The sequence below is a fragment of the Aspergillus ruber genome, assembly GCF_000600275.1.
Source record: "Aspergillus ruber CBS 135680 unplaced genomic scaffold scaffold00019, whole genome shotgun sequence".
NCBI lineage: Eukaryota > Fungi > Ascomycota > Eurotiomycetes > Eurotiales > Aspergillaceae > Aspergillus > Aspergillus ruber.
In genome coordinates, this window is record NW_024467315.1 from 173,608 (window position 1) to 196,601 (window position 22,994).

General features: G+C 46.3%; 11 protein-coding genes across 11 annotated transcripts; 7 read left to right on the plus strand and 4 right to left on the minus strand.

Moving 5' to 3' along the window:
- Window positions 1-350: 350 nt before the first annotated feature.
- EURHEDRAFT_516432 (OST3/OST6 family protein) lies at window positions 351-1,502 on the minus strand (the record flags this gene model as incomplete). The annotated part of the gene is made up of 4 exons (XM_040786478.1): window positions 351-532; window positions 585-940; window positions 1,002-1,099; window positions 1,158-1,502. The coding sequence occupies 4 exons, from the start codon at window positions 1,500-1,502 to the stop codon at window positions 351-353; spliced, it is 981 nt and encodes a 326-aa protein (XP_040637514.1).
- A 350-nt stretch (window positions 1,503-1,852) lies between these two features.
- Window positions 1,853-3,815, plus strand: EURHEDRAFT_540099 (uncharacterized protein; the record flags this gene model as incomplete). The annotated part of the gene is made up of 3 exons (XM_040787370.1): window positions 1,853-1,873; window positions 1,966-2,229; window positions 2,289-3,815. 3 exons carry the CDS (start codon window positions 1,853-1,855, stop codon window positions 3,450-3,452), a joined length of 1,449 nt encoding a protein of 482 aa, XP_040637515.1. The 3' UTR covers window positions 3,453-3,815.
- Window positions 3,662-4,946, plus strand: EURHEDRAFT_413820 (RlmE family RNA methyltransferase). Its single transcript, XM_040782259.1, has 6 exons — window positions 3,662-3,912; window positions 3,978-4,028; window positions 4,091-4,117; window positions 4,179-4,480; window positions 4,544-4,592; window positions 4,658-4,946. The coding sequence occupies exons 1-6, from the start codon at window positions 3,718-3,720 to the stop codon at window positions 4,856-4,858; spliced, it is 825 nt and encodes a 274-aa protein (XP_040637516.1). The 5' UTR covers window positions 3,662-3,717; the 3' UTR covers window positions 4,859-4,946.
- EURHEDRAFT_413821 (putative autophagy ubiquitin-activating enzyme ApgG) lies at window positions 4,708-7,962 on the minus strand. The gene is made up of 8 exons (XM_040782260.1): window positions 7,306-7,962; window positions 7,125-7,233; window positions 6,301-7,061; window positions 6,096-6,240; window positions 5,563-6,030; window positions 5,146-5,508; window positions 4,871-5,093; window positions 4,708-4,819 (listed from the first exon to the last, which is right to left on the minus strand). Exons 1-7 carry the CDS (start codon window positions 7,494-7,496, stop codon window positions 5,013-5,015), a joined length of 2,118 nt encoding a protein of 705 aa, XP_040637517.1. The 5' UTR covers window positions 7,497-7,962; the 3' UTR covers window positions 4,708-4,819; window positions 4,871-5,012.
- Window positions 7,963-8,046: 84 nt separating this feature from the next.
- EURHEDRAFT_413822 (deoxycytidine monophosphate deaminase) lies at window positions 8,047-9,715 on the plus strand. Its single transcript, XM_040782261.1, has 7 exons — window positions 8,047-8,156; window positions 8,224-8,572; window positions 8,633-8,994; window positions 9,060-9,192; window positions 9,254-9,341; window positions 9,391-9,441; window positions 9,494-9,715. Exons 1-7 carry the CDS (start codon window positions 8,135-8,137, stop codon window positions 9,545-9,547), a joined length of 1,059 nt encoding a protein of 352 aa, XP_040637518.1. The 5' UTR covers window positions 8,047-8,134; the 3' UTR covers window positions 9,548-9,715.
- Window positions 9,716-9,820: 105 nt separating this feature from the next.
- EURHEDRAFT_413824 (imidazoleglycerol-phosphate synthase) lies at window positions 9,821-11,832 on the plus strand. The gene is made up of 3 exons (XM_040782262.1): window positions 9,821-10,059; window positions 10,119-11,564; window positions 11,618-11,832. The coding sequence occupies exons 1-3, from the start codon at window positions 9,937-9,939 to the stop codon at window positions 11,705-11,707; spliced, it is 1,659 nt and encodes a 552-aa protein (XP_040637519.1). The 5' UTR covers window positions 9,821-9,936; the 3' UTR covers window positions 11,708-11,832.
- Window positions 11,833-12,766: 934 nt separating this feature from the next.
- Window positions 12,767-14,872, plus strand: EURHEDRAFT_459357 (cleavage polyadenylation factor subunit MPE1; the record flags this gene model as incomplete). The annotated part of the gene is made up of 5 exons (XM_040784575.1): window positions 12,767-12,938; window positions 13,060-13,360; window positions 13,415-13,515; window positions 13,572-14,292; window positions 14,374-14,872. The coding sequence occupies 5 exons, from the start codon at window positions 12,767-12,769 to the stop codon at window positions 14,870-14,872; spliced, it is 1,794 nt and encodes a 597-aa protein (XP_040637520.1).
- A 433-nt stretch (window positions 14,873-15,305) lies between these two features.
- Window positions 15,306-15,733, minus strand: EURHEDRAFT_459338 (Trm112p-domain-containing protein; the record flags this gene model as incomplete). Its single annotated transcript, XM_040784572.1, has 2 exons — window positions 15,306-15,503; window positions 15,560-15,733. 2 exons carry the CDS (start codon window positions 15,731-15,733, stop codon window positions 15,306-15,308), a joined length of 372 nt encoding a protein of 123 aa, XP_040637521.1.
- Window positions 15,734-16,086: 353 nt separating this feature from the next.
- EURHEDRAFT_524339 (yippee-domain-containing protein) lies at window positions 16,087-18,208 on the plus strand (the record flags this gene model as incomplete). Its single annotated transcript, XM_040786923.1, has 5 exons — window positions 16,087-16,345; window positions 16,381-16,771; window positions 16,874-16,973; window positions 17,167-17,174; window positions 17,452-18,208. The coding sequence occupies 5 exons, from the start codon at window positions 16,087-16,089 to the stop codon at window positions 18,206-18,208; spliced, it is 1,515 nt and encodes a 504-aa protein (XP_040637522.1).
- On the minus strand, window positions 18,096-20,128 carry EURHEDRAFT_413828 (SHNi-TPR domain-containing protein). Its single transcript, XM_040782263.1, has 2 exons — window positions 18,921-20,128; window positions 18,096-18,857 (listed from the first exon to the last, which is right to left on the minus strand). Exons 1-2 carry the CDS (start codon window positions 20,004-20,006, stop codon window positions 18,561-18,563), a joined length of 1,383 nt encoding a protein of 460 aa, XP_040637523.1. The 5' UTR covers window positions 20,007-20,128; the 3' UTR covers window positions 18,096-18,560.
- Window positions 20,129-20,390: 262 nt separating this feature from the next.
- EURHEDRAFT_403897 (DNA polymerase epsilon noncatalytic subunit) lies at window positions 20,391-22,685 on the plus strand (the record flags this gene model as incomplete). Its single annotated transcript, XM_040780264.1, has 1 exon — window positions 20,391-22,685. The coding sequence occupies one exon, from the start codon at window positions 20,391-20,393 to the stop codon at window positions 22,683-22,685; it is 2,295 nt and encodes a 764-aa protein (XP_040637524.1).
- Between the last annotated feature and the right edge of the window lie 309 nt (window positions 22,686-22,994).

A 22,994-nucleotide genomic window follows, 5' to 3' on the forward strand; every position in this document is an offset into this window, starting at 1 on the left:
CGTGACAAGTGGTGGTACTGAGTTTTTATCGGTGGAGGGAAAAAAAAAAGCAATTTGTTGCAGTTAGAGTATGTACACAGCATTGCTATTGTAATGCCATATGGTTACCATGTGCATTGTTTCAACTAGATCTTACAAAGCCAATATGGGATACAGAGTACATTCAGGTGCTTTAGGTGATTGACCTATATATTTTGATTTTCTTCGAAAGCAGATACTACAGAGTGCTCCATACTCTGTTTAATGATATACAATGATATAGATCACTGCTAAGAGGTCCAAGGGAGACCTCATTGCTCATTTGACCAACAAAGATAACGGAGAAGCTTCGATTGATAAGGCGAAATCGACTAGAATGGGGGCAGGAAGAAAGGGTAGCCGGCATTCTTTGCCTTGAAAACACTGAGGAGGAAACTGTACACCCCAAACAAGACAACTCCCCAGATCACTACGGCCACTTGTTGCGCTTTTGCGTCGGCCATACGAGGTACTTTCATGGCAAGTGCAATTGTCGCAAAAGAAAGCGTGGCATCTTGATGAATTGGGTTAGCGTTGCCAAACGATATAAGGTCATCAGAACTCACATATAGCTGCAACGATTTGTGTCTCCATTCCAAATTGGGTTTGGAACCCACCGGCGAAGTAGCTGATGCCCCCTTTGCCATCTCCAACGACATATGGTACTCTCCGGATGTGATTGAACATGTGTCCACTTGTAAAGAGAAGAACAGCAATAAGGCTGATCGCAGCCCAGATGTTTCGATTCCGAACAATTGGCAGAACGTAGGGTGATAATACCGTAAAAAGCGTCACCGCACCCATAGACAGTGTGATTGCAGAGACAAGTCGCACGTAATTGACAGGACGTACAAGAGGAGGCTTCGGTCCCTCGGGCAGGTGACGGTTAATCCATGTGTACAGTTGGTCCGCGGACATGGGACTTTATGTCAAGGAACAAGTTAACATGAATTCGGCAATAGAGACGTTAAAGATTATCTTACCCTGTAAAGTCAAATCTGAAGGGCGTATCATCAACCCTGGCAAATGGGCCAACAGTCGGAGGGAACAGCAGTAAAACAGGTGCGGTTTGAAGCATCAGCTTCACCAGGAATGTTAGCTATTTTACGCCGGCCCGTAGAAATCGGCTCTGCACATACCTTTTGAAATATAGCCTTGCCGTGGACAAAATCAAGGGTACCAAAAAGCAACTTTAGCTCATCAGACTTCGAGCCCTTGTTCCAACTCTGTGCAATGAGCTCCCATTCTGGCTGAAGTTCCCGGCACAGAATACAACCAAAGCGAGCCTCCGTTGCTGTCAGGACGACGGCGGCATAATAATCGCGTGGCTTTGAAGTCAGATCATCATATAACGAGTCGTCCAGGTCAATGGGTGCAAGACGCGAAAGAGTTTGGAATTGCTCGAATTTATCCGTTGACGGACTCGCGAGTGCACTGGACACTATACAGAGAATAGAGAGAAGTATAAAAGAAAGAGGTTTCATTTTGTCATGACAATAGTAGTAACAGTTTTTAGGAGACGTTGAATGTGCTCTGTTGGTTGTTGCACTTAACTATCGCCATGTGTCCACTACAGGGCAGGGTGTCATAGTACAGTCCGTGACGGTAAATTACTAAATTAGGTATGGTGCTATCCACCCCTGCTGTACTCCGTACTCGATTTCCGATAAGCAATAAAGCTGCCCAAGAGCCACAACAATCTTTGTCGTCTCCTTCTCTTCTGCTGCAGATTAGCGTCGCTTATCGCAGCAGCTTACTGTTTAAATATCTCTATTTAATTTCCCACAGCTTGTTCTTGGTTGTCATATTCGCAAGGCCAACTTCTTAAAATACCATGGCGCTTGTGGGCCCAGAGGTCATAGAGGATGTATGTTCTTCACTCTGGCTTTAAGAATTTCACATGAGCTAAAATCACCCAAGTGCCAGCTGGCTATTAGAACGGCGCAGTTTGAGAGCGAATATGCTAAAATCAGTGGACGCACGGCACAGCTGCTGGATGCCGAGAGAGCTCGTGTCAAACGCATGGAACAACTACTGCTCCAGTTTGAAAATGATACTCTACGCTCAGAATTGGAAGAAGTCAAGGGACAACTAGCCGCGGCTATGCAAGCTGAGTCTGATAACCGCCTTCAGCTTCATGATGCTTGGAAAGAAGTTGATCGCTTGCGGAGTGTCATAAAAGCTTCATCTCACGAGATAGAAGGCCTCCATGTAGGTGGTGCATGACGAATAAACCCATGGTATTGATGTTTTTCTAAACTATCCGACAGGGGAAGCTTTCTTCCTTAGGATCCACCACCTCTGAATCCAGAGACCTGCTCGCAGAGAAGATCCGGCTTTCAAAAGATCTATCGAAATTACAATCAGAAATCGAACGACTAAAATCACAAAATGCATCTTCACAGGATCTTCGCACAGAAAAAAGAGATCTGGAGCGACAATTAAGCATGTTGAAGGTACAAATGGAGGATGACAAACATACACACGAGCGTAGCCAAGCTCGAGACATGCATCAAAAGCAAGAAATCGCAGACCTTACATCACAGCTGGAAAAGGCTCGTAAGGAACTGGCAGAGAGTCGGCAGGAGCATGATTCTCAAAGACAAGGTCTGGGATGGACGACACAGCAGAATGCATATGAAAGCAAGATTGAAAACTTGACCAAAAAGCTAAAATCTACAAACGCTCAACTCGAAGAAGCCCAGAAGTCTCAAAAAACCCGCCAGGCCAATATTACAACAGACGATATAAGTCAAACTAACCATCGAGGCCGTGCTATTCCTTCTCAGCGACCGATGTCACAATTTAACCCAGATATTACTATCGCAACCCCAGGGGCCATCCAGAAGCATGAAAAAGTTAAACAGCCATCAGCATTACCTGGCGACAAATCAACTTTTTCGATAACTCCCTATTTGAGTCGTACAAACGCCCCACTAGACACTCCTGTGAGTTCGGAGGTTGATATGAACGAGCTTGGTGCCATTGATTTGAAGGAAACGATTAAATCTCCATCAGATGAGGCTGGATCTGGTGGCAGCAAAGATGTTGAGATTTGGTCTGACGGTCAGCCAATTCCTGGCAAAGGCTTACCTCGCAAGACGGCAAAGCAAAAACCAACCAAGCTACAAGCAAAAGAAAGCTCGACTAAGGGGCCAGGCCGCATAGACAGTGATGACCAACTCGAGGATTTGAGTGGTTTGCACGCCCAAAAAGGTACCGGTCACGGGCCAGCTAAACCAAAAAAGCGAAAACTTGGTGGCCAACGTGATAGAAACTTGTTTGATGAGGAGGAAGACGAGCTTCACGAATACCGAAAACCGGGACGCAAGCTTGCTTTCGGTGCAGGTCGAAATCCAGTCCTAGGTGGTTTTCAGCCTGCCGGCGGTCTACAAACATTTTCACCGTTAAAACGCGATAGGAAAAGATATTAGATTCAAGAGGTGCGGCACACCACAAGCTGTAAAGAGCCTCAAATTTCGTGTCAATGCAACAAGTCTCATAACACCTGATCTACTGTATCGAGAGCGCCCTGTCCCAAAAATAAAATAAAAATCTCACTAGACCCGTCTAATAATTTTGCCGGCAGAATTTCAATTCTACCAGACAATAAATAACAAACGGCCTTCGAATCAAACTTCCAGAGGTAGCCTATTTCTGATTTTTTGGGTGATTGGATAATTCAGCATTATCAGCACTATGCCGTCACTCATATTAACCTTGTCACCATTGGTGCCGGATCTACGTGCGTTTTGCATTACTACATGCCACACCTTTACAGTAAAAAGACATTCTTCATCCAAACGATGGCAGGCGCGTCAACAAAAGGATCGCTATACGCGGGAAGCGACAGTGCAAGGATTGAAGAGTCGGGCAGCTTTTAAATTATTACAAGTAACACCTCAATATCCTTTTCCACCACACGTGTGCCTGTGCTGACACTTTTGTTCGGCTTCAAGATCGATGAGAAATACCGTATCTTTAGAAGCGGCCAGACCGTAGTTGATTTGGTAGGATGTTATTTTAGAGAGTTGCTATTTAATACAATTTCACGCTGATTTTGCCATTCTAGGGTTATGCTCCTGGCTCTTGGTCGCAGGTGTGTTCTAACCCCGTTGCGTATTCCTGGACACAATTATCTAACAAATATTTGTACAAAGGTAGCAGTCGATCGCACCAAACCGAACGGCCGAGTCCTCGGTGTCGACATAATACCAGCACAACCGCCCAGAGGCGTATCTACGATACAAGGCAACTTTCTGTCAGCGGAAGTACAGAAATATGTCCAAGGCTTTTTATGCGATCCAAGGAGAGGCAGACCTTATGAAGACGGGTACATAATGCCTGGTAGAGGCTCCGAAGACTTTTCACAACATGCTTTAGATATCGAAGCAGGGAATCCAGGAGCGAATCGGGAGAGCGATTCAGAGCTCAAGACAGTAGATGTGGTTCTAAGCGATATGTCTGCACCCTGGCCCCAAATAAATGGGTTTTGGAAAAGGAGTCTAAGTGAGCCCTACCACAGGATGATGAATACCAGCGGCGTAAGCTTCAAAGATCATGCTGGAAGCATGGTACGTGTTTTTCGCAAGAATTCTGTGAACCTCTATTCGACACTAACAATAAAACTTGCGGTTAGGATCTATGTCATGCTGCATTACAATTCGGTTACAACGTCCTCAAGACTGGTGGGAATTTTGTCTGCAAATTCTACCAAGGAGCCGAAGATAAGGAACTCGAAAAGCAGCTCAGAGAACTGTTTCGAAGAGTCCATAGACTAAAGCCAGAATCGTCGCGTAACGTATGCGCCGCACATGAGAGTATCATCGGCGTCCGCTGATAATATCTGTAGGAATCGAAGGAAGCATACTTCATCGGTCTCGAACGGAGAAGCTAAATATTTGGGAAATCGATGTGCATGCATTGGGCAGAAGACCATAATGACCGTGCAATTCCTTCACTAGCTGCTTGCGTCTGCAGAGTATAATTCAATCCTATAGTATCTCTGTTTCTTCATTCTCAGAACCTTCATCCCATTCGACATCGTCTACAGCCGCTTCTGCTGTCATTTGAACCTTTTACAGCGAGTCAGTGTCTGATTGTACGCGCATATTATAACAGACTCACCTCTTTCAGGCCGCTCAGTGTTTCCACATACCCAGTCTCATTCAGAGCTTTTTGGACAAACTCCCACCCCTCTTCCTTATAGGCATTGACTATATTACCAGAGCAGGCACTGCAGCATTTATAGCTCCTGCCTACGATTGAAATGTTCTCAAAAGTTGAAAGGAATCCCCTGATCTGGTGTGGCACAAGCCCAAGCGGGTGGTCTCCTCGATCTTCTTTGCTAGATGTTGAAGCTGGTGCCGTAGAACCCTGCGGGTGTTGGAGGAGTGACACAAGCAATTCAACCAACAATGCTGATGCTATCGCGGCCACGCCAGGACGTGTGACAGTGCATTGCTGATCGAGCGTCTGATCCTTGACGGACTGCGAGATAGTTAGTACTTGTTAGAATACATTGATTCTGAATATCTAACTCACGTTCATTGGCGCAACAACGTCATTGCAAAAATAGCAGCCAAGTTCTGATGTTGGGTCAAGATAATTGGCTGTTCCGTGACGCATGACCACGAATGAATCGAAGCCAAGTGCTGCATTCATCACAATTTTGCCCGCAGCTTTCCCCATCACAGTTGGTAACCAGCGTGACTCTCGTGTGTCCATGAGCAGGAATATGGCATCATGCTCATCTATCAAGCTTTTCAAAGCTTCAAATTCTGCCCGAGCCCTTTCGTTATCCATGATTGGATGACCTACCATCGGAACGGCTAGAACATGTCCAGTAGAGTCAACTCCAGGGTAGATTTCCGACAGAGCCTGCGAGGCACGATATGCCTTTTTCGCGCCACCCTCCAAACAGTCTCTAAAATTAAAGAGTGGCTGTCTCACAGGATTGGAGAAGGATACAGATCCACTATCCACAAAAGTGATTTTAGTGACACCCCAGCCCTGTAATCCATGCTTAGTTTGCATTTCCACTTTTGGATTTCATTCGTCCTCATTCAAGGCCTTACCATTAAATTCCGGGCAACATAACTTCCAAGAGTACCTGCACCAAGCAGAAGGCATTTGGTGCGTTTTATCTTCTCGAGGTTCAAGTTAGGGCTGATCCGCCATTTCATAAGTTTGAGGTTCAGGTCAACAGATTGATCCGCCAATCTGATAGTAAAAAATAAGTAACTTGAATGATCTCGTCAACATTATACCAGAGTAATTTACCTCTTTGGATCCAAATATTCTGTCAGGTCAACTACCTTCCCTGTCAACTTGCCAATAGCATTGCGTTCCCAGCCAGTGACTTTTGGCATGGAAGGAAGTGGGCGCTGTGATTCAATGTCTTTGGTTGACGTCGAATGTTTCGACCTCAAGACTAATATAGTGCTGCGGCCTTGGTTGGGATTTAGATGTGAATCGCGATATCTAAGAATCTGGACCTTATCAAGACCCCAGCGTTGTTTCACGAGTACCAGAAGGTTCCTCAACATCCACCCAGGTGCACTGTCATAGTTGGAAGGGTCCGCAAAGCAGATGTAGGAGTCTTCGAATCTTACTTCGCTGAAGAAACCGTTCTCATACCTCGAAAGAGGCCCTATTTCCCAATAAAACTCGAGGGCGTCCACTGATTTAGCAGGCAGATCTGCTTTGCTAGCAGTCTTCCGAATCTTTCGGGCCAGAAAGAAGCCTCTTTGGCGAGCATCTACATCACGGCTCCAGGATTGGACTGCATCCACAAGTGCCGAACTCTCAATGGAAGAGAGGCTCCTTGTATTTGATGGCTTGGTATGGCCCTCATTCTGATTTAAGCCGACAGAATCATTGGACGTGTCAGAAGGTACCCAAGCAGGCTCCGAATGTATTGCTGGAAACGCAAACCAGTAGTGAAACTTGTACTTCTTGAGATCCGCAAAAGAAAGAACCATGAACGAGGACAGCAGTGACGGGCAGGAATAGATGGAACCGTCATTGATAGCATCCCATATCTGTCGATATACAGAATTGTCATTAGCTACTTGTCAATGGTATTGCTTGTTTGGTTAGCTCACAGTCTTCCCAGCTTGTTGGAGTATATGCGTTTTGTCTATATTTCGGTATTGCTCGATGGTGTTGACGTTCTTGATTAACCCTTCAGCCCTATAGTAACCTGTTGGAACCCTACTACCATTTTTTATGAGCCAAAGTCGCCCCGTAAATATTATTATCTGCAAACGGTTAAAACAAACTCACTCGTCACTTGAGAGCGCATTCCCATGGATCTGCATACGGGAAGAGACATTAGGGAGATCTGAAGGGCGAATTTCGTAAAGACCCTGGATCTTCCGAGCTGAATCATCGAGGCGGTCATTGTTAATCTTTGAAGATGCCAGAGCGGTATAGAAAGGCAATTCTATATCCGAAGCGAACGGAGTGTACTGCATATTGCCCTGTATTTCTTCCTTTGCCGATGGTTTTGGTCTTAGCTGTGATATGGCAAGAGGGGACAGCGCCGCTGTTGGCGTTCAACAAGAATGCCAGGCTTCCTTGTAGATCGCTAAATCACTCCTCTCGATCAGAGGGTTTAAAAACGATGAAGTGCCTTTGCTTCCCAAGCAAGAAGAAAGAAGCAGACTTCAAAATCACACTTTGGACTGAGATACAGTTACAAGTGTATGGCTTCTATGGCGGGGCGCGATAAGACATTAGTTATCACCTGGCCAATGATGTAATCACTAGTGGTGCTTGTCGGGGGAGATTCAACAATGCACCATCAATAATAGTTCTCAGAATGATAAAAAAAAGCTGAAGAACAAGGAATATGACCCTGGTAAGTTAGGAATAGTGCTGCTTTTGGGGTTGACCTGGAGTTCAAGCCACTACTGGAGTGCAGTAGGTAGTCTGTGACCTCTCGGCAGTCTGTTTATTGTACTTCGTACATGGATAATGATATCTTATCTCCCACACTTTTTTTTTTTTTTTTTTTCGGCGCTTCCCTCTTCACATGCTCAATTTCGCATCCATTTTCTCTACACGTGGACATAACCTCAATTATCACGGTCATTTCATCAAATTCCTGAAAATGCTCATTGGCTTATGTGGAGGTTAGCAGTATCTGGCAGCAGTAATCTCTCTTAACAGAACAGTACATGGACTGATAAAGTATTGAAGGCATATGCTCTGGCAAGCATGCCATTGCAGAATACTTGACTCAACACCAAGGTTTTCATTTGCTTGGACTGAAATATAGAAATTATCCCCAGATGAGTGATGAGCCAGGAAATCGTGTCCAGTTACAATCTTCTGGGGCTAGCGGACAGGGTAGTGCACCGTCAGCGGAGGTAGTATTTGAGAATGTCGATTTGCTTCTAGAATTCGTAACCAAGAGATGGCGGGAATGCTGGGTCACAACCGACATCTGGGATGGCGCCACGTTGGATCGCCTCATTCAACGACCCTTCTTTCTCCTCGTGAGTGTTGATGCACCGGTTAGTCTCCGATGGAAGCGGTTCACGGACAGGTCAGCCACCAGAAACAGTCTCGTGTTGTGGTTAGCCATGTGACTAACGATTTACTTCAGATGCCGGGAAAGACAAATCGAGCCTCCAGCTCTTGAGGAATTCGTTATCTGGAATGACAGGCACTTGTATGACAGGGATATCGGACGTGCCTATTTGACTGATCGAGCACAAGCTCGATTGTTTAACTCATCATCATCCCTTGACGAATTGCACGCTGCTCTGAAGGCACTTGACCTAGCTGACGAGCAACGTTTACGACCAAATTGGGACCAGTATTTTATGCAGCTTGCATCTCTTGCTGCGCAGAGGAGCAATTGCATGAAGAGGAGAGTGGGATGCGTCCTTGTTCGAGAACGTCGCGTCATCAGTACGGGGTATAATGGGACCCCTCGGCATCTGAAGAATTGCAATGAAGGTGGATGTACGAATCCTTACTATCTTCCCAAAAATCGAAGACAATGGAATATTTTACTTACATTTCGGTAGGTCCGAGATGTAACTGTGGTGCAGGGGGAGGCGTTGGCCTTTCGACCTGTCTTTGTATTCATGCGGAGGAAAATGCGTTGCTGGAGGCTGGGAAAGAGCGTATACGAGAGGGGGCAATCCTTTACTGTGATACGTGAGGTCTCCTGATGGTTTTTGCTTGCTTGCCATAGGCTGACCTTCCATACTGAATACAGTTGCCCTTGCCTGACCTGCACTGTCAAGATTGCCCAGGTTGGGATCTTTGAAGTTGTATATTCACAGGGCTACAATATGGATCAAGAGGTGGGTTTCTGGCACCTTGCCTATCGGGTTGAGCTAATACGGCTGACAGAGTGCTGCAATTCTTGAATCTGCTGGTGTGCGACTTAGGCAGTTCTCTCCAGTAAGACCTCTGACCTCTTATTTATGCTCTGAGGCTGACCCGACCCCCGTAGCCTCGGAATGGACTTATCTATCTTCAAACCCTAGAGAACACCAGGCCCGAATAAGTTACGCCATAATCCTAAGGAAAACCTCGAAGGTATGTATAAATCGGTTATTGTACCGAAAACGAAACTTTATTGTTGAGATTTGATGTACGCCTTGGAAGATATAAATACATGATTGCCAATACTCATTACAGTCAGACAGTCAAAATTCATTCAAGGAAGCTATTGTTTTTTAGTAGTCTTGATTCTACAAAGTTCGTACCGGGAACGAAAAAAAAAAAAAAGAGTAGTATGACTCAGCTCCTATGCCATGGTCACGGTGGGGTACAACACCCCTCATGGGGACATATTTTTCCCCCTGTCTACCATCATCTTGTAATTGCACCTCTCCTTGCTCTTCCCTTATTCTATCCTAGGGTGATAGGGCTCAGTGTCCAAATTTCATTGCCATGCCCACTGTTCACCTTCTTGACTATGTCGCTGGGAACGTCCGCTCCCTAGTCAATGCGATTAACAAGGTTGGATATGAAGTCGAATGGGTCAGATCGCCGAGTGATTTGAAAAATGCTGAGGTGAGTGTCTAATTCTCCTACTTATGCACGAGTATCGGCACTGACCTTTGGTGTAATAGAAACTCATCTTGCCTGGCGTTGGCCATTTCGGTCACTGTCTTTCGCAGTTAGCGGAGGGGGGTTACTTGGAGCATATCAGGCAGCATATAGAGTCAGGGAAGCCTTTTATGGGCATCTGTGTGGGATTACAGGCCCTCTTTAACGGATCTGAAGAGGACCCCAATGTTCCTGGAATGGGCTTGATCCCAATGCGAATGAAAAGGTTCGACGCTACCACGAAAAGTGTGCCACATATCGGGTGGAACTCTGCCGTCAACACCAGTAGCGGCGATTCAGACAATCAAACGTTCTACGGACTGAACCCAGAGAGCAAGTATTACTACGTGCATTCGTACGCGGCGCTATATGAAGCTGGAATTCTTGAGAAGGATGGCTGGTCGGTTGCTACGGCCACGTACAAGGACGAGGAATTTATTGGAGCGGTAGCAAGAGGGAATATATTTGCGACTCAATTTCACCCTGAAAAGAGCGGACAGGCTGGGCTACGTACACTCCGTGCGTTCTTGAACGGGGACCAAGTCCAATCGCTTAAACAAACTTCGACAACTGGGAGAAAAGAGGATGGTTTGACACGCAGAATTATCGCATGTCTTGACGTTCGTACGAATGATGCTGGAGATCTTGTCGTCACGAAAGGTGACCAATACGATGTCCGAGAGAAAAGTGGCGTTGACGCTGGAGGTCAAGTAAGGAATTTGGGGAAGCCTGTTGATATGGCCAAGAAATATTACGAGCAAGGGGCTGACGAAGTCACTTTCCTGAACATCACGTCTTTCAGGAACTGCCCGCTCGTGGACACCCCGATGTTGGAGATCCTGCGAAGAGCATCGGAGACTGTGTTTGTGCCATTGACAATTGGAGGTGGGATCAAGGATACTGTTGACACAGATGGTACCCGTTTTTCAGCTCTTCATGTCGCGACCATGTATTTCAAATCCGGCGCTGACAAAGTCAGCATTGGCTCTGATGCAGTCACTGCAGCAGAGGAATTCTATGAGGCTGGTGAACGGTTGTCTGGTCAGACAGCCATAGAAACAATATCAAAGGCCTATGGAAACCAAGCAGTGGTTGTGAGCGTTGACCCGAAACGTGTATACGTTAGCAGACCAGAAGACACGAGCCACCACACTATAAAAACGAAGTACCCGAATGCTGCTGGACAGGATTATTGTTGGTATCAATGTACCATCAAAGGTGGAAGGGAGAGCCGCGATCTTGATGTCCGGCAATTAGTGAAAGCTGTGGAAGCAATGGGTGCTGGGGAAATCCTTCTCAACTGCATCGATAAAGACGGAAGCAACAGTGGATTCGACCTAGAGCTAATTAATGATGTGAAGGCTGCAATTAAGATACCTGTCATCGCATCAAGTGGTGCTGGTGTTCCTGATCATTTTGAAGAGGTTTTTAAGCACACAACAACTGATGCAGCCCTGGGCGCAGGAATGGTAAGCCCCACAATCTTCCTACGTGCTTTCTCACCAAGACTAACATCATTCAGTTTCACCGTGAAGAATATACAGTCAGCGCCGTCAAGGATCATTTGATGAGCAGAGGACTTCTCATTCGAGACTTTGAAACCGATTCCTGACTTTCTAGTCATGAGTTGTATAGTAGTATTTCAGTGGATAGAGACACTTAGAGTTTATGATAAATTATCACGAAATTATGAAAGCATTCCTTTAGCACATTCGAAAGGCGGTCGAACAAGCGGTGACTACACAGATAAGCGCTGGTCATGTGACTTGAACTGACTTGCCACGAACAGAGTTTATCAAATCCGCGTCTATTCTGCAGTTCAGTTCTATCTTACATTGGGGGCACCACGACGACGTTAACCGACAGACATAAGTGCCTCGATTTCTCTCGGTCTTATTCTGTTTGAGAGCGATATTTTCGCTGAGTATCTGTCCCTTCAGCCTGCTTATCCAGATCTATTACTCCTACCGACTTTACGACACTCGATTTTACTGGAAAAAGACGCGCTTCACATATAATCATCACTGGAGTGCCTTCCTTTTCTACACCTAGGCTCCTGCTTGACCAATCGCATATTGCTTATCAAATCGGATATTGTACAAAGTCTAACATCTCTTGGAACTCCTTTGAGAGCCGAGAGTAACAGGTTGCCAGCTTTGGTTGCGAGTGAAGAGGCTAGAGCTTCTTTTGTCTCATCTTGTTCTTTGAATTTCTATTGCCACTCTCTCCCCCCCACACTCTTCATTTTCTTCAAACCGATATCCATATCCATTTGCATTCTTGTATCCATCAAACTCCATCTTGTTTTGTATACAGTGATTTGAACACTTACCATCCACCAAGAGATTTTCTTCTCTTACTCACTTTTTTCTTCTTAAAATTGTCAGTTCGTGAAGTCTCGTCGATACCTAGGTCATCGGACTTCCGGCCTGTTGAGCTGTTGAGGGTTTGATAAGGGAACTGCTGTACAAGGCTGCGTCGGCTTGGTCATATTTTTCCCAGGTCATAGTCTATTATCGGCGATTTGCCAGCCCTTCCCGCTGCTTTCTGTGTTCTTCATGGTCGTTTGTATCCTGCTTTCAAAGTGGTGTTTTTTTCTCTCTCCTTTTTTCTTTCTTTCCTGATCTAATTACACTCGCAAACGGTTTCATTGGACGTGCAATTGAATACAATGTCATCCTCTGTTCACTTCAAGTTCAAATCTCAAAAAGAGCCCTCGCGGGTAACATTTGATGGCACCGGTATCTCTGTCTTCGAATTGAAACGAGAAATTATCAATCAGAGTAGGCTGGGCGATGGGTCTGACTTCGAATTGTCAATTTATAACGAAGATACTGGAGAGGGTAAGTTCTGTTATATGACAGACTGATGATCTTTGCTTTTTGTGTATTGATTCGTCCCCTGGATCTTTTCTTTCCATCACCCGTTCCCTCTTTTTAGGCCCTAACTAATAATGAAATGCAGAGTACGATGATGACACAACAATAATTCCTCGTTCGACTTCCGTGACAGCTCGAAGGCTCCCTGCCGCGCGACCCGGAAAGGGTGGAGCTGCTCGCTATGTATCTGGAAAGATGCCTGTTAATGCACGCAGTGCGCCGCGGAATGATCAGTCTGTGTCGAGCCGAGCAACCCCAGGTGCTAGCCACACAGTCAATACCAGTGTCTTGGAGCTCAATAATGCACAGACGGAAGACGAGAAGATCAATGCGCTTTTCAATTTGCAAGCGAACCAATGGAAGGAACAGCAGCAGGAGATGGCCAAGTGAGCGCATACCCTGCCACATGCATGCTTACATACTAAGAAAGTAATGGCCAGTGCTACGCCTGTCCCTTTCGGTCGTGGAAGAGGAAAACCCGTGAATGTCCCTGATCACCCTCCGCCTCCAGGGTACCTCTGCTACCGTTGCCGTGAGAAAGGTTTGTTTGAGAATGTTCAACAATGGCTATAGCAATATATTGACCGGTGATTTTAGGTCATTGGATACAAGCATGTCCCACGAATAATGACCCGAAGTTTGATGGCAAGTATAGAGTAAAGCGTTCCACCGGAATACCCCGTTCTCTTCAGACTAAAGTTGAGAAACCGGAATCTCTCACGGTGGACGGCTCGAATGAAGATCTGAAGAATACAGGCGTTATGGTCAATGCCGATGGCGATTTTGTCATTGCAAAGCCTGACAAAGCAGCTTGGGAATTGTATCAAGAGAAAGCGAAAGCGTCAGCAGCGGCAGCAGCCGAAGCAGCAGCAGCAGAATACAGTAAAGAATTACAAGCTCGTGGTCTGGAGTGCCCGATCGATAAACGTATGTTTCTGGAACCAACGAAGACACCATGCTGCCAGAAAACATACTGCAATGATTGCATCACCAATGCTCTGATTGAAAGCGACTTTGTCTGCCCCAGTTGTGCAACAGAAGGTGTTCTGCTCGATAACCTTTCTTTGGATCATGAAGCTGTTTTCAAGATCAAAGCATATGAGGCCGAACGCGCGGATTCGAAAAAAGAAAAAGAAAAGCAGCAAACAGCCCAGGATGGGAAACCTGTCAATAAGGAGCCCTCGGACCAAGGCAAAGACTCGATTGCAGGGTCATCGTCTCCTGTTCCCACCGGTGAAATCACGCAAGGGCAGTCCAAGAAAAGACCAGCGGAAGACCAGGCTAGCCGAGCGGAATCTGGAGATTCTACTCAAAATTCGTCGATGAAGAAACAAAAACCCAATGATAACAGAAGTTCCGCAGAGCCGCAAAACGTACAAAAAAGCGAGTCTCAAGCTAGCTTTCCTTCGTTCCCTTTCAATCAACAGATGCCTTTCGGCAATTTCGGGTTCGTGCAAGGTACAGCCATGCCAGCAATGTCCTTTCAAGATTCAGGATTTTCCAATGATGGAATGGCGTTCATGAACCCTATGAGCGGTTTCTCTAACAACATGGATATGGCCTGGAACCCCATGAATGCCATGAACTTTAATTCACTTCAGAGTGGAATGTATGGTGACCAGGTAAACAATGGTTTCGGGGCACCCAATATGTACAATGGTACTGGAGAGCCGACTATGCCTATGTTTCCTATGAATCAAATGGCAGGTCCAATGCAACAAAATCGAGGATTTCAGCAGGGACCAGGAATGGGCCACTTTTTTAACCAACAACAAACAAGCTTCAGTACGCCTTATGCCAGGGAAGAAGATACGGCATATTTCCGTCAACCAGTCAATCCACAACGACATCAAGCAAGACATCGGAGAATCAGGCCAAGTGATTACCGGGAACTCTGAGACCATTAAGTTGAGGGTTTCATTACTTTTCTGTCAATTCCTAAAGTTTACGCTACAGCCTAGGAGTTTGGAGGTGTTTTATCGAATTTGCATATGTTCCCTTTCCGTTTTCTTTTCCTCTTCTCTTCCTTTCCCCGTCATTCCGTTTTCTGTATACTCTTTGCATGAAAGGGCATAGGGAATGGACGATGCATTTTGATTAGTACTGTATATACTGCAATCGCATGATTTTGTTTCTCTCTTTTTTTTTTTTTTTTTTTCAAACCACTACCTATAACCCAAATATCGCTCACTAGGCTTTCAAGCATCGAAAGCGGAAAAAGTAGAGCTTCCCTGGCTTATTAAGTGCATGGATGCCCACAGTTGTCTATCCAGAAATTCTTAAACTGCAAGATAACATCAGTAGGTGCTTGGAAAAAGTGCAGTACAAGATTCACAAACCTAAATGGCTAGGTAGAAGAAAGTTTGCAATTCCCTCTTTAATCATGTACTCATGGCCACAATCCCCACATATTAATTTCCCTTCCATGATCTGAACCTCTAAGAGTAGTTTGTGCAGGTCTCTCAGAATCTGCTCATTGTTTAAAGCATCATCATTAGGTTTGGTGTCTGAGATATTAGAGAAACCAAGCTATGCAAACATTGTCAGTACAGTATGAGAATTTAAGACAAGGTGTATTATCTTACTTCATTAGCAGTTATCTGCAGCTTGTCCCAATCAAGCCGAGGAATGATATTCTGTATGAATTCAGCCTGAAAATCCAGCTCCTGAAGTTCAAGTTTGGCATCACGAAAATGAAGTGGAAAGGATTTGCAGTCTTTGACAGCACATGTTATAAAATTGGAAGTTACTACTTTCATTTTGCCCAGATAATCACTGGGAAAAAGACAATCAAAGAAGAGGAAAAAATAAAGATATTACTGTATTCCGTAGAGAGAAGAAAATATTGGGACGGAGATGCTATCAATTCCGAGCCATTTAATGCCTGAGGCATAAATCTCAGGTGACAGTCAGGCTCCTTTTCCGTACCACGACCTAACGTAACCTCCAAGAAATCACCACCCAACCCAGACGCAGTTTATAATCTCGCCATTCCAATTACAGCCTCTCTGTTCCCCGTTGCTCACTTCGAGACCTGTCGATTATCATCAAATCTCAAATCAAAATTGTTCTTAAACTAATCCATCATCTCCCTGGAAAAGAAACCTCCATCATGGCGAAATATCTCAAAAATAACAGTAGTAATCGCAACCAATTCCAGCAGTTCATCAACAAGGCCTCCCAGACTAGTGTCCTTGCAAGCTGTTACAGTGTGACTGAGTCGACCTCAGCTGTCAAGGGCTTCCATTACTGCACTACGACGGGCACCGGTATGGCTTCCTTCTTCTCCCTCTCCCTATCTCTTTCTCTCTTCGCTATTGCTACCTCATCTAAATTTCAACTGCATGCTGACATCTACCTTAATTTTGCCGGTAGGGTCACAGTGGTATCCCTGAGGTCCCTTCAGGATCGAAGCCCCCTTTAATAAGTCCTCCTTTCGATACCTCCATCCGCTCGGGGATGGAGAGCACATGGCCAGGAATTAGTCTGCCAGAATACAGAAGGGAGGCAGCGCATACCATCTCGGGAGAGTGTGAGAGGCTCTTCTGCGACGCACTGTCTGCGATGCTCCATGGTGAGAGGAGACTCGCGCGACGGGAGTTGCTTGAGGTGGATGCGTGTCAAGCTAACCAGCAGGGCCATACTGGACAAGAACATGAGCGTGTCCAATCGTGGGTGGAGATGTGGGATTATACAAGCGATGCTATTTATCGAGGCTTTGTGACAGAGACGAGCGGCGAGCGAACATTGTTCGTCTTCTTCGAAGATAATGCATTGGGGCATGGTCTCAAAAGCGGGTAAGTGATCATTTATTCGGTTGGCTCATTGCTCTGAAGGCCGCTTCGGCACTGAGCCTTGGCGTGACGCATTGTGGCATTTGCTAACTCATAGACTGGCAGACTAATCGCACTTTTCGAGCTTGCTGGCATGTCTGCTTTTTGCTGTTCTCAGATCGTTGCTTGCATCCAGCGTTCGCAAGATACAGCTGAGCTTGAAGTCGTGAGGAATCTGGGGTGGTGTGGATTCAACTTGACGACATTGGGACCTTGGCTTTCTGAACACTCTTGCGCGTCTACGATTAGTTCTAAGTGGATCTTTTTGTGCGCTGAAGTCTAGTCATATATTTCTTTTATCTCCTTGTTCTGTGGTTATTTTTTATTATTATTATCTTGTGGGAGGAAATATTTTCTAGGAAATACAGTACGTTGGTATTCCTATCTACATTAATAACTTGTTTGTTTCTATCATGTAGTAATAGTAGATACATGGATATGTACAAGTACAAATTAGTAATACATAATACGGAGTACAGCGGGGGGCAACCGAGCAACAGATTACCTTACCTAGTTAGCGTGGCTCCATTGCGGCGGCCCGGTAGATCCACCTTTCGTACCTGTCGTGGTATGATCTCAGCATGATACATGTCCTGTAAACCCAGACACTACTCTGTACATTCAACTTCGCCTTATTCATACAGAGGGGCTTCACCAGGGCAGACCACCCAACCAGCAAATATGCCAAACGCACATCATTTCAATCTTCCCCTGATTCCGAAATTCCTGCTTCCGCCCACAGTGTTCCGCTCACGACAGAGTGCGGGGTGTGATCCTTCTCAGCCTAACGATCATGGCATTTCGAAAAGTGAAAAGTATCTAGGCGGTCATGTATCATATCTTCATTGCTCCCGCTGTGCAGCAGACATTTGCTTGGCTTCTCAGGTCGTCAGCAAAGGTTTCAATGGTCAGCATGGCCGTGCCTACCTTGTCTCCCCGGAGCCCGTTGCCAGTGCAGTTTCCATGAGCGCATCATCCTCACCAACCATCTCGCTACCGAATACCATCCTCCAAAAGCCTGTGTGGCGCCAGCTTGTTACAGGAGGACATACTGTCAGCGATATGAGCTGTGCTTCCTGCGGAAGTGTGCTTGGTTGGAAGTATGTTGCTGCCGATGAGGAATCGCAGCGATACAAAGTCGGCAAATTCATTTTGGAAACCAAAAAGGTCACGGCATCATCTTGCTGGGAATCCCCCCCAAGAAACATCGGTTCTGCCGCACCATTTGGCACTGTTAATTCCCGGAATTCAGGTACCAAACTTGATGAAGATATAAGTTTTGACAGTCAAGATGAGGATGAGTGCGAGGACTTATTTGCCGGAATCTGGAATCCTGATCTGGCTATGCGTCGAAGGGGTCGTAAGCCTAACCATCGTTCCACAGTGTTCGGTCTTAGTTGACTACGACCTGGCGACATTGTTCTGCATCATGTCTCTGAACTTCGGAGACTTTTAGTTCTACCTGGAACATAATGACGTCGGGTCTTCGTCTGATACTAACGGCCATAATCATATTTGTCCTGCCTGAATTATGTATGATTGAGGCGATAAACGTTAATGTATAATAACAAAGGTATGGACATGAGACTATCCTTTCGTTCCACGATATTTGAACCCAGGCCGCAAGAAAATGAACAACATAAAAAATTAAACGAATGCTGCAAGCCTTGCTAAAGCCTTTTTATGGGTATCATTCTGACCATCCCGGTAAATTCTCTTAAAAAACAATTCCTTTACCATCCTCTCGGCCCGCCTAAGATTTATCAACGCTGCCATCGCTCACTCGCGCCCGTTTCACGTCATTACCCTGGGAAGACTGCTCAGCAGGTCGCTTATTGCTAGAATCCGGTTTCTGAGAAGACTGGCCATTAGTAGGCTTTCGTTTAACAAACGCGGACAAGTCCGTTGCACTCTTCGTCGCCGCATCCAACCGCGCTGTCTGTTCAGTACTAGATTGGCCAACAATTTGACCGAGGATGCCTTTGAGGATAGCCTCGTCGCTCCGTTCTTGCTCTTCAATTAATACCGGTGGACGCCGGAGATCAATAAGCTATAAGCAAGAAGACACGTATAAGCTATTGATCAGTCATTAGATAGAGCATGTTGAACTCACCCTTTGCTCCATGTCTGCGACTATCTCCCTCACATTATCAATTTTCCTCTTCAGCGCTGTTGCTTTGTCCTCGTCTGGGGCGTCATCACCATCCAATCTCTTTTGTTCTTGAACCATCCGAGCTTGACAGCTTTCAATAGCCTTCTCCATTTGGACCGCCGCCTCCTTCCTCATCTCTTCATCCACTTTGCTTTGACCATGGCTATCTTGTTCACCAGATTCTTCCGTCTTACTGACGGCGCCGAATTCCAAAGCGAGAGAAAGTTTGTAATGGCATTCGGCGACGACGGGATCCTCCATCGGGAATAAGGCCAGTCTCAAATCAAGCGCCGTTCTGAGATCCGTGACAGCATCCAGAAATCTTTCCCCTTCAAGCGAGATTTCAGCCTGTAAGTCGTACGTATCCGCAAGGCGTTCTTTGAGTTGTTTATTTTCGAAAGGCACTTCCGTTGATTTTCCTTTCTCATCACTTTCTTCAGCCGCACTCAATTTCTTCTGGTAAAGTACACGGGCGAGATCGAGCACCTCAAAAGCGTTGGCAAAATCATCCTCGTCCTCATCGCCAGCATCGGCCTGTGCGCCTTCATCCTCCTCTTCCTCTTCCGACTCGTCAAAGTTCTCGTCGCCAGTAAACTGGAAGAATGGCGTATTTTGTTTCTCAGATTGCCCTTTTTCATTAGCACCGGCCTCCTTTTTAGCCGCGCCATTCGCCACGGCACTTTGAATAAGGTTGTCGCTTGCAGACGTCGATCCAACAGACGTGGAGCTTTCGGTAGTTACAACATTTGACTGCGCATGTGGCTCACCCGCCACTTTAGCTCCGAGTACATCGCTTTTGCTGACAGCAACATTATATAGCGCTTTGCCGTAAGCGAACAGTAAGTCTGCATTATCAAGCGACATTTCCCCATTCAAATCTGCTTGAAGTTCCGTGGCCTCGGAGTAAAGCTCAGCAGCTGCATTGTGGTCTTTGATGGCATCTTTCGCAGCAGCTCGAGTAATCAATTCCCCCAACTGCGTTCGTCGTTTTTCGGCGTTGTTCGTCATAGGAGCCGTATTAGACCCCGGCCGTCCAATATCAGTCATGGTGGGTGTTTTCTCCCTTTCCTGGTTGTAGCGCTTCGTCTCGGCTATGCGACAAACCAATATCTTTAAGAAAGGCAGGAGTGTATGGAAATTGCGCGAGTCTTGGTGAAGAGCCTAGTCGACGGTTGTAGTATTAATTACCCGCTCCGTCGCGGGTCGCGTGCCCGCACGTGGTGTCGCGTCTTGACTCTCGTCACATGTTTTACTTTACTCTGTAGTTTACATGAATATGAAGTTGCGAATGACCCCAACTACAAAATTATTTTCAATATCACTCCCTTAAAATTCGTCTGCCTCAATTGGTGCCAAGGCAATATTCTGCTGGGCTATTCTCCCCCAGCGTCTTTCCCGAACGATTGCTGGAATACAGGCGGGCAAGCCAAGATGGACAGGACACCGCGCATAAGTTCTCGTATCCCGAGAGAATCGGATCCTGTGCCATCATCATCGCCCGGATTTGGCACACCGGTACACCCCTTTCGAATAACAAAACCTACAAATGGTCCCACGAAGGCGCCTATCCTGCCTATCCTGCTCCCTCCCTCCACCCTTCGGCCTGTGGCTTTTCGCACTTTTACTCGGAAGCATAACTTGACTATATCATCATCTGCACTTCAAACGCTAGCAAGCTTCGTTGGGAAAAACTGCGGTTCAGGATGGCGCGAAGAAGGACTCGCAGAGCGAGTTTTGGACGAGGTAGCCAAGGGCTGGAAGAAGGTTGGAGGCGGCGTTATCGTTGAAGAAGGCAAGGGGGCCTCGCTGAAGGCCATATTGCAGACATTGGAGGGTAGTATGAGCGGTGGGAGAGTTATTACCGGGAAGACCGCCGACGAAAGAACTATACCTATTTTCAACAGGAATGGAGACTCCGAATTGGGCCGTGATGGTTTACAGCCATCTTTAGTCTCAAAGAAGGCTATTGAGGACCAAGAGGACGATGAAATTGAAGTTTCGCTTCACCCAAGAAGTTGGATCAAAGTTGTTGGAGCCTTTGACCTTCCGCGTCTGACTTACAATGTCGACAAGAAGTATTTCGAAGCCATGAGGGCTAAACCAACTTTGTTCCCATCACCTGCCCACAAAACCACTCTTTTTCGGGACCGTTATAATGTTATATATCAGCGCCTACTCCGCAACGAGTCATTCCAGACTTCCTTGGGCTCTTCTGGTCCCTCTCTGCAAAGATCATCATCAACGTTTGCCCCCCAGCAGTGCTACAAACTGACCCAGATTGCGAACTTGCTGGGCAGGAGTGGCACATCACACTTGCTTCTGGGGATGCTTTCTGTCTCCCCTGCTGGGGATCTCTCCCTCACCGATTTGACAGGAAGTATCGCGTTGGACTTGGGCCATGCACGTATGATCCCTGACGATGGTGCTTGGTTTGCTCCTGGGATGATTGTACTAGTTGACGGCATTTACGAAGAGGAAGAGAATATTCGGGGCTCGATTCTTGGGGTGAATAGTGGAATTGGAGGTGCCATAGGAGGGAAATTTGTTGGTGCTTCTATTTGCGGCCCTCCTTGCGAACGGAGGGAGATCTCCCTAGGGACAAATACTCAGCAAAGCAGCGGAGAGGTTAGCTCCAGCGGTGGTTTTGGGTGGATCGACTTTCTGGGCGTTGGGAGTGAACGTGCACGAGGTTCGCGTATGCGGAAAATCCAAGCTAGATGCATACATGATGAACAAGAGGGTCCTGAAGCCCCCACTCGGCCTAAGATGGCAATTCTGGGCGAGGTAAATCTGGACGACGTTAAGACTTTGGATGCGTTAAGGAGGGTTTTAAACCTGTACAATGATCTCCCTCTAACGGAACGCCCGCTCGTCTTTGTTCTCATTGGAAACTTCGTTCAAAGGGCCATAATTAATGGGGGAGGTCAAGCGGGCAGCATTGAGTACAAAGAATATTTCGACTCGCTTGCCCTAGTCCTGTCCGAGTTTCCGACGTTGCTACAACATTCTACGTTCATATTTGTGCCAGGCGATAATGACCCGTGGGCGTCTGCTTTTTCGGCCGGTGCAGCATCTACAGTTCCCCGGCAAGCAATTCCGGAATTATTCACCTCGAGAGTAAGACGTGCATTCGCCATGGCCAATGCCGAAGCAGAGCGTTCTGACTCGGCTGAGCCACCTGGCGAGGCTATCTGGACTTCCAACCCATGTCGATTTACCTTGTTTGGGCCGGTGCATGACATTGCCATCTTTCGGGATGATATCTCAGGAAGGCTGCGACGCGGTGCAGTGAGTACTAAGCCGGATACTGACGAGCCTGATATCGCGATGAGCGAGGACCCAGCAATCAATTCCGACCCTCTGACATCAGAAGAGGGGCCTGAATCTGCACAACAAGCAGGTAGGAATTCAGGTTCGCCATCACCTGCTGTGCTTATGGCTCGGAAACTGGTCAAGACTATACTAGATCAAGGAACATTGTCACCATTCCCGCTTTCGTTGCGACCTGTTTTATGGGATTATGCATATTCTTTGCAATTGTACCCATTGCCAACTGCAGCTATATTGGCAGATGCGGAGGCTGCACCATTCTCTATAACCTATGAAGGTTGCCATGTTATGAATCCCGGAAGATTGGTCCCTGAAGGCGAGCTGTCTTCGATAGTTAGATGGGTTGAATACGACATCCTGAAGAACCGAGGGAGGGTGAAACAAGATCGCTTTTAGGCAATAGATGACGACTTATCATTCTCACGATAGAACCTCTACCTGAAACAATAATTATCTATGAAAATAAAGATACCTTGAAGGGACTCGGACTCATCAGTAATATTATGAGATAGAAGTAAGAATTCCATTGTACATGTAGAAAAGAAAAAAGAAAAAGAAAAGGAAAAAAGAAAGAAAAGAAAATGCATAACATGCCGCCTACGGCAACATAGAACGCCGCCGGAAATGATATCTTCATATGCATAAAAAAAGAAAAAGAAAAAGAGAAAAAGGGAAAGGGAAACATATTTCTCCCCTGCCAGACAA

Excerpts from the sequence above, each read along its gene's own strand:
- EURHEDRAFT_413828 (XM_040782263.1), bottom strand. The coding sequence starts at position 20,006 with ATGACTGATATTGGACGGCCGGGGTCTAATACGGCTCCTATGACGAAC. Across the intron at positions 18,858-18,920 it reads TCGCAGACATGGAGCAAAGG|CTTATTGATCTCCGGCGTCC; the intron begins GTGAGTTCAACA and ends TCTTGCTTATAG.
- EURHEDRAFT_413821 (XM_040782260.1), bottom strand. The coding sequence starts at position 7,496 with ATGCAGTACACTCCGTTCGCTTCGGATATAGAATTGCCTTTCTATACC. Across the intron at positions 6,031-6,095 it reads ATGTTGCCCGGAATTTAATG|GGCTGGGGTGTCACTAAAAT; the intron begins GTAAGGCCTTGA and ends CATGGATTACAG. Across the intron at positions 5,509-5,562 it reads ACGTTGTTGCGCCAATGAAC|TCCGTCAAGGATCAGACGCT; the intron begins GTGAGTTAGATA and ends ACTATCTCGCAG.
- EURHEDRAFT_413822 (XM_040782261.1), top strand. The coding sequence starts at position 8,135 with ATGCTCATTGGCTTATGTGGAG. Across the intron at positions 8,573-8,632 it reads TGGAAGCGGTTCACGGACAG|ATGCCGGGAAAGACAAATCG; the intron begins GTCAGCCACCAG and ends GATTTACTTCAG. Across the intron at positions 8,995-9,059 it reads GAATTGCAATGAAGGTGGAT|GTCCGAGATGTAACTGTGGT; the intron begins GTACGAATCCTT and ends ACATTTCGGTAG.
- EURHEDRAFT_413824 (XM_040782262.1), top strand. The coding sequence starts at position 9,937 with ATGCCCACTGTTCACCTTCTTGACTATGTCGCTGGGAACGTCCGCTCC. Across the intron at positions 10,060-10,118 it reads GTGATTTGAAAAATGCTGAG|AAACTCATCTTGCCTGGCGT; the intron begins GTGAGTGTCTAA and ends TTGGTGTAATAG. Across the intron at positions 11,565-11,617 it reads CAGCCCTGGGCGCAGGAATG|TTTCACCGTGAAGAATATAC; the intron begins GTAAGCCCCACA and ends AACATCATTCAG.
- EURHEDRAFT_413820 (XM_040782259.1), top strand. The coding sequence starts at position 3,718 with ATGCCGTCACTCATATTAACCTTGTCACCATTGGTGCCGGATCTACGT. Across the intron at positions 3,913-3,977 it reads CAGCTTTTAAATTATTACAA|ATCGATGAGAAATACCGTAT; the intron begins GTAACACCTCAA and ends TTCGGCTTCAAG. Across the intron at positions 4,593-4,657 it reads AAGATCATGCTGGAAGCATG|GATCTATGTCATGCTGCATT; the intron begins GTACGTGTTTTT and ends ACTTGCGGTTAG.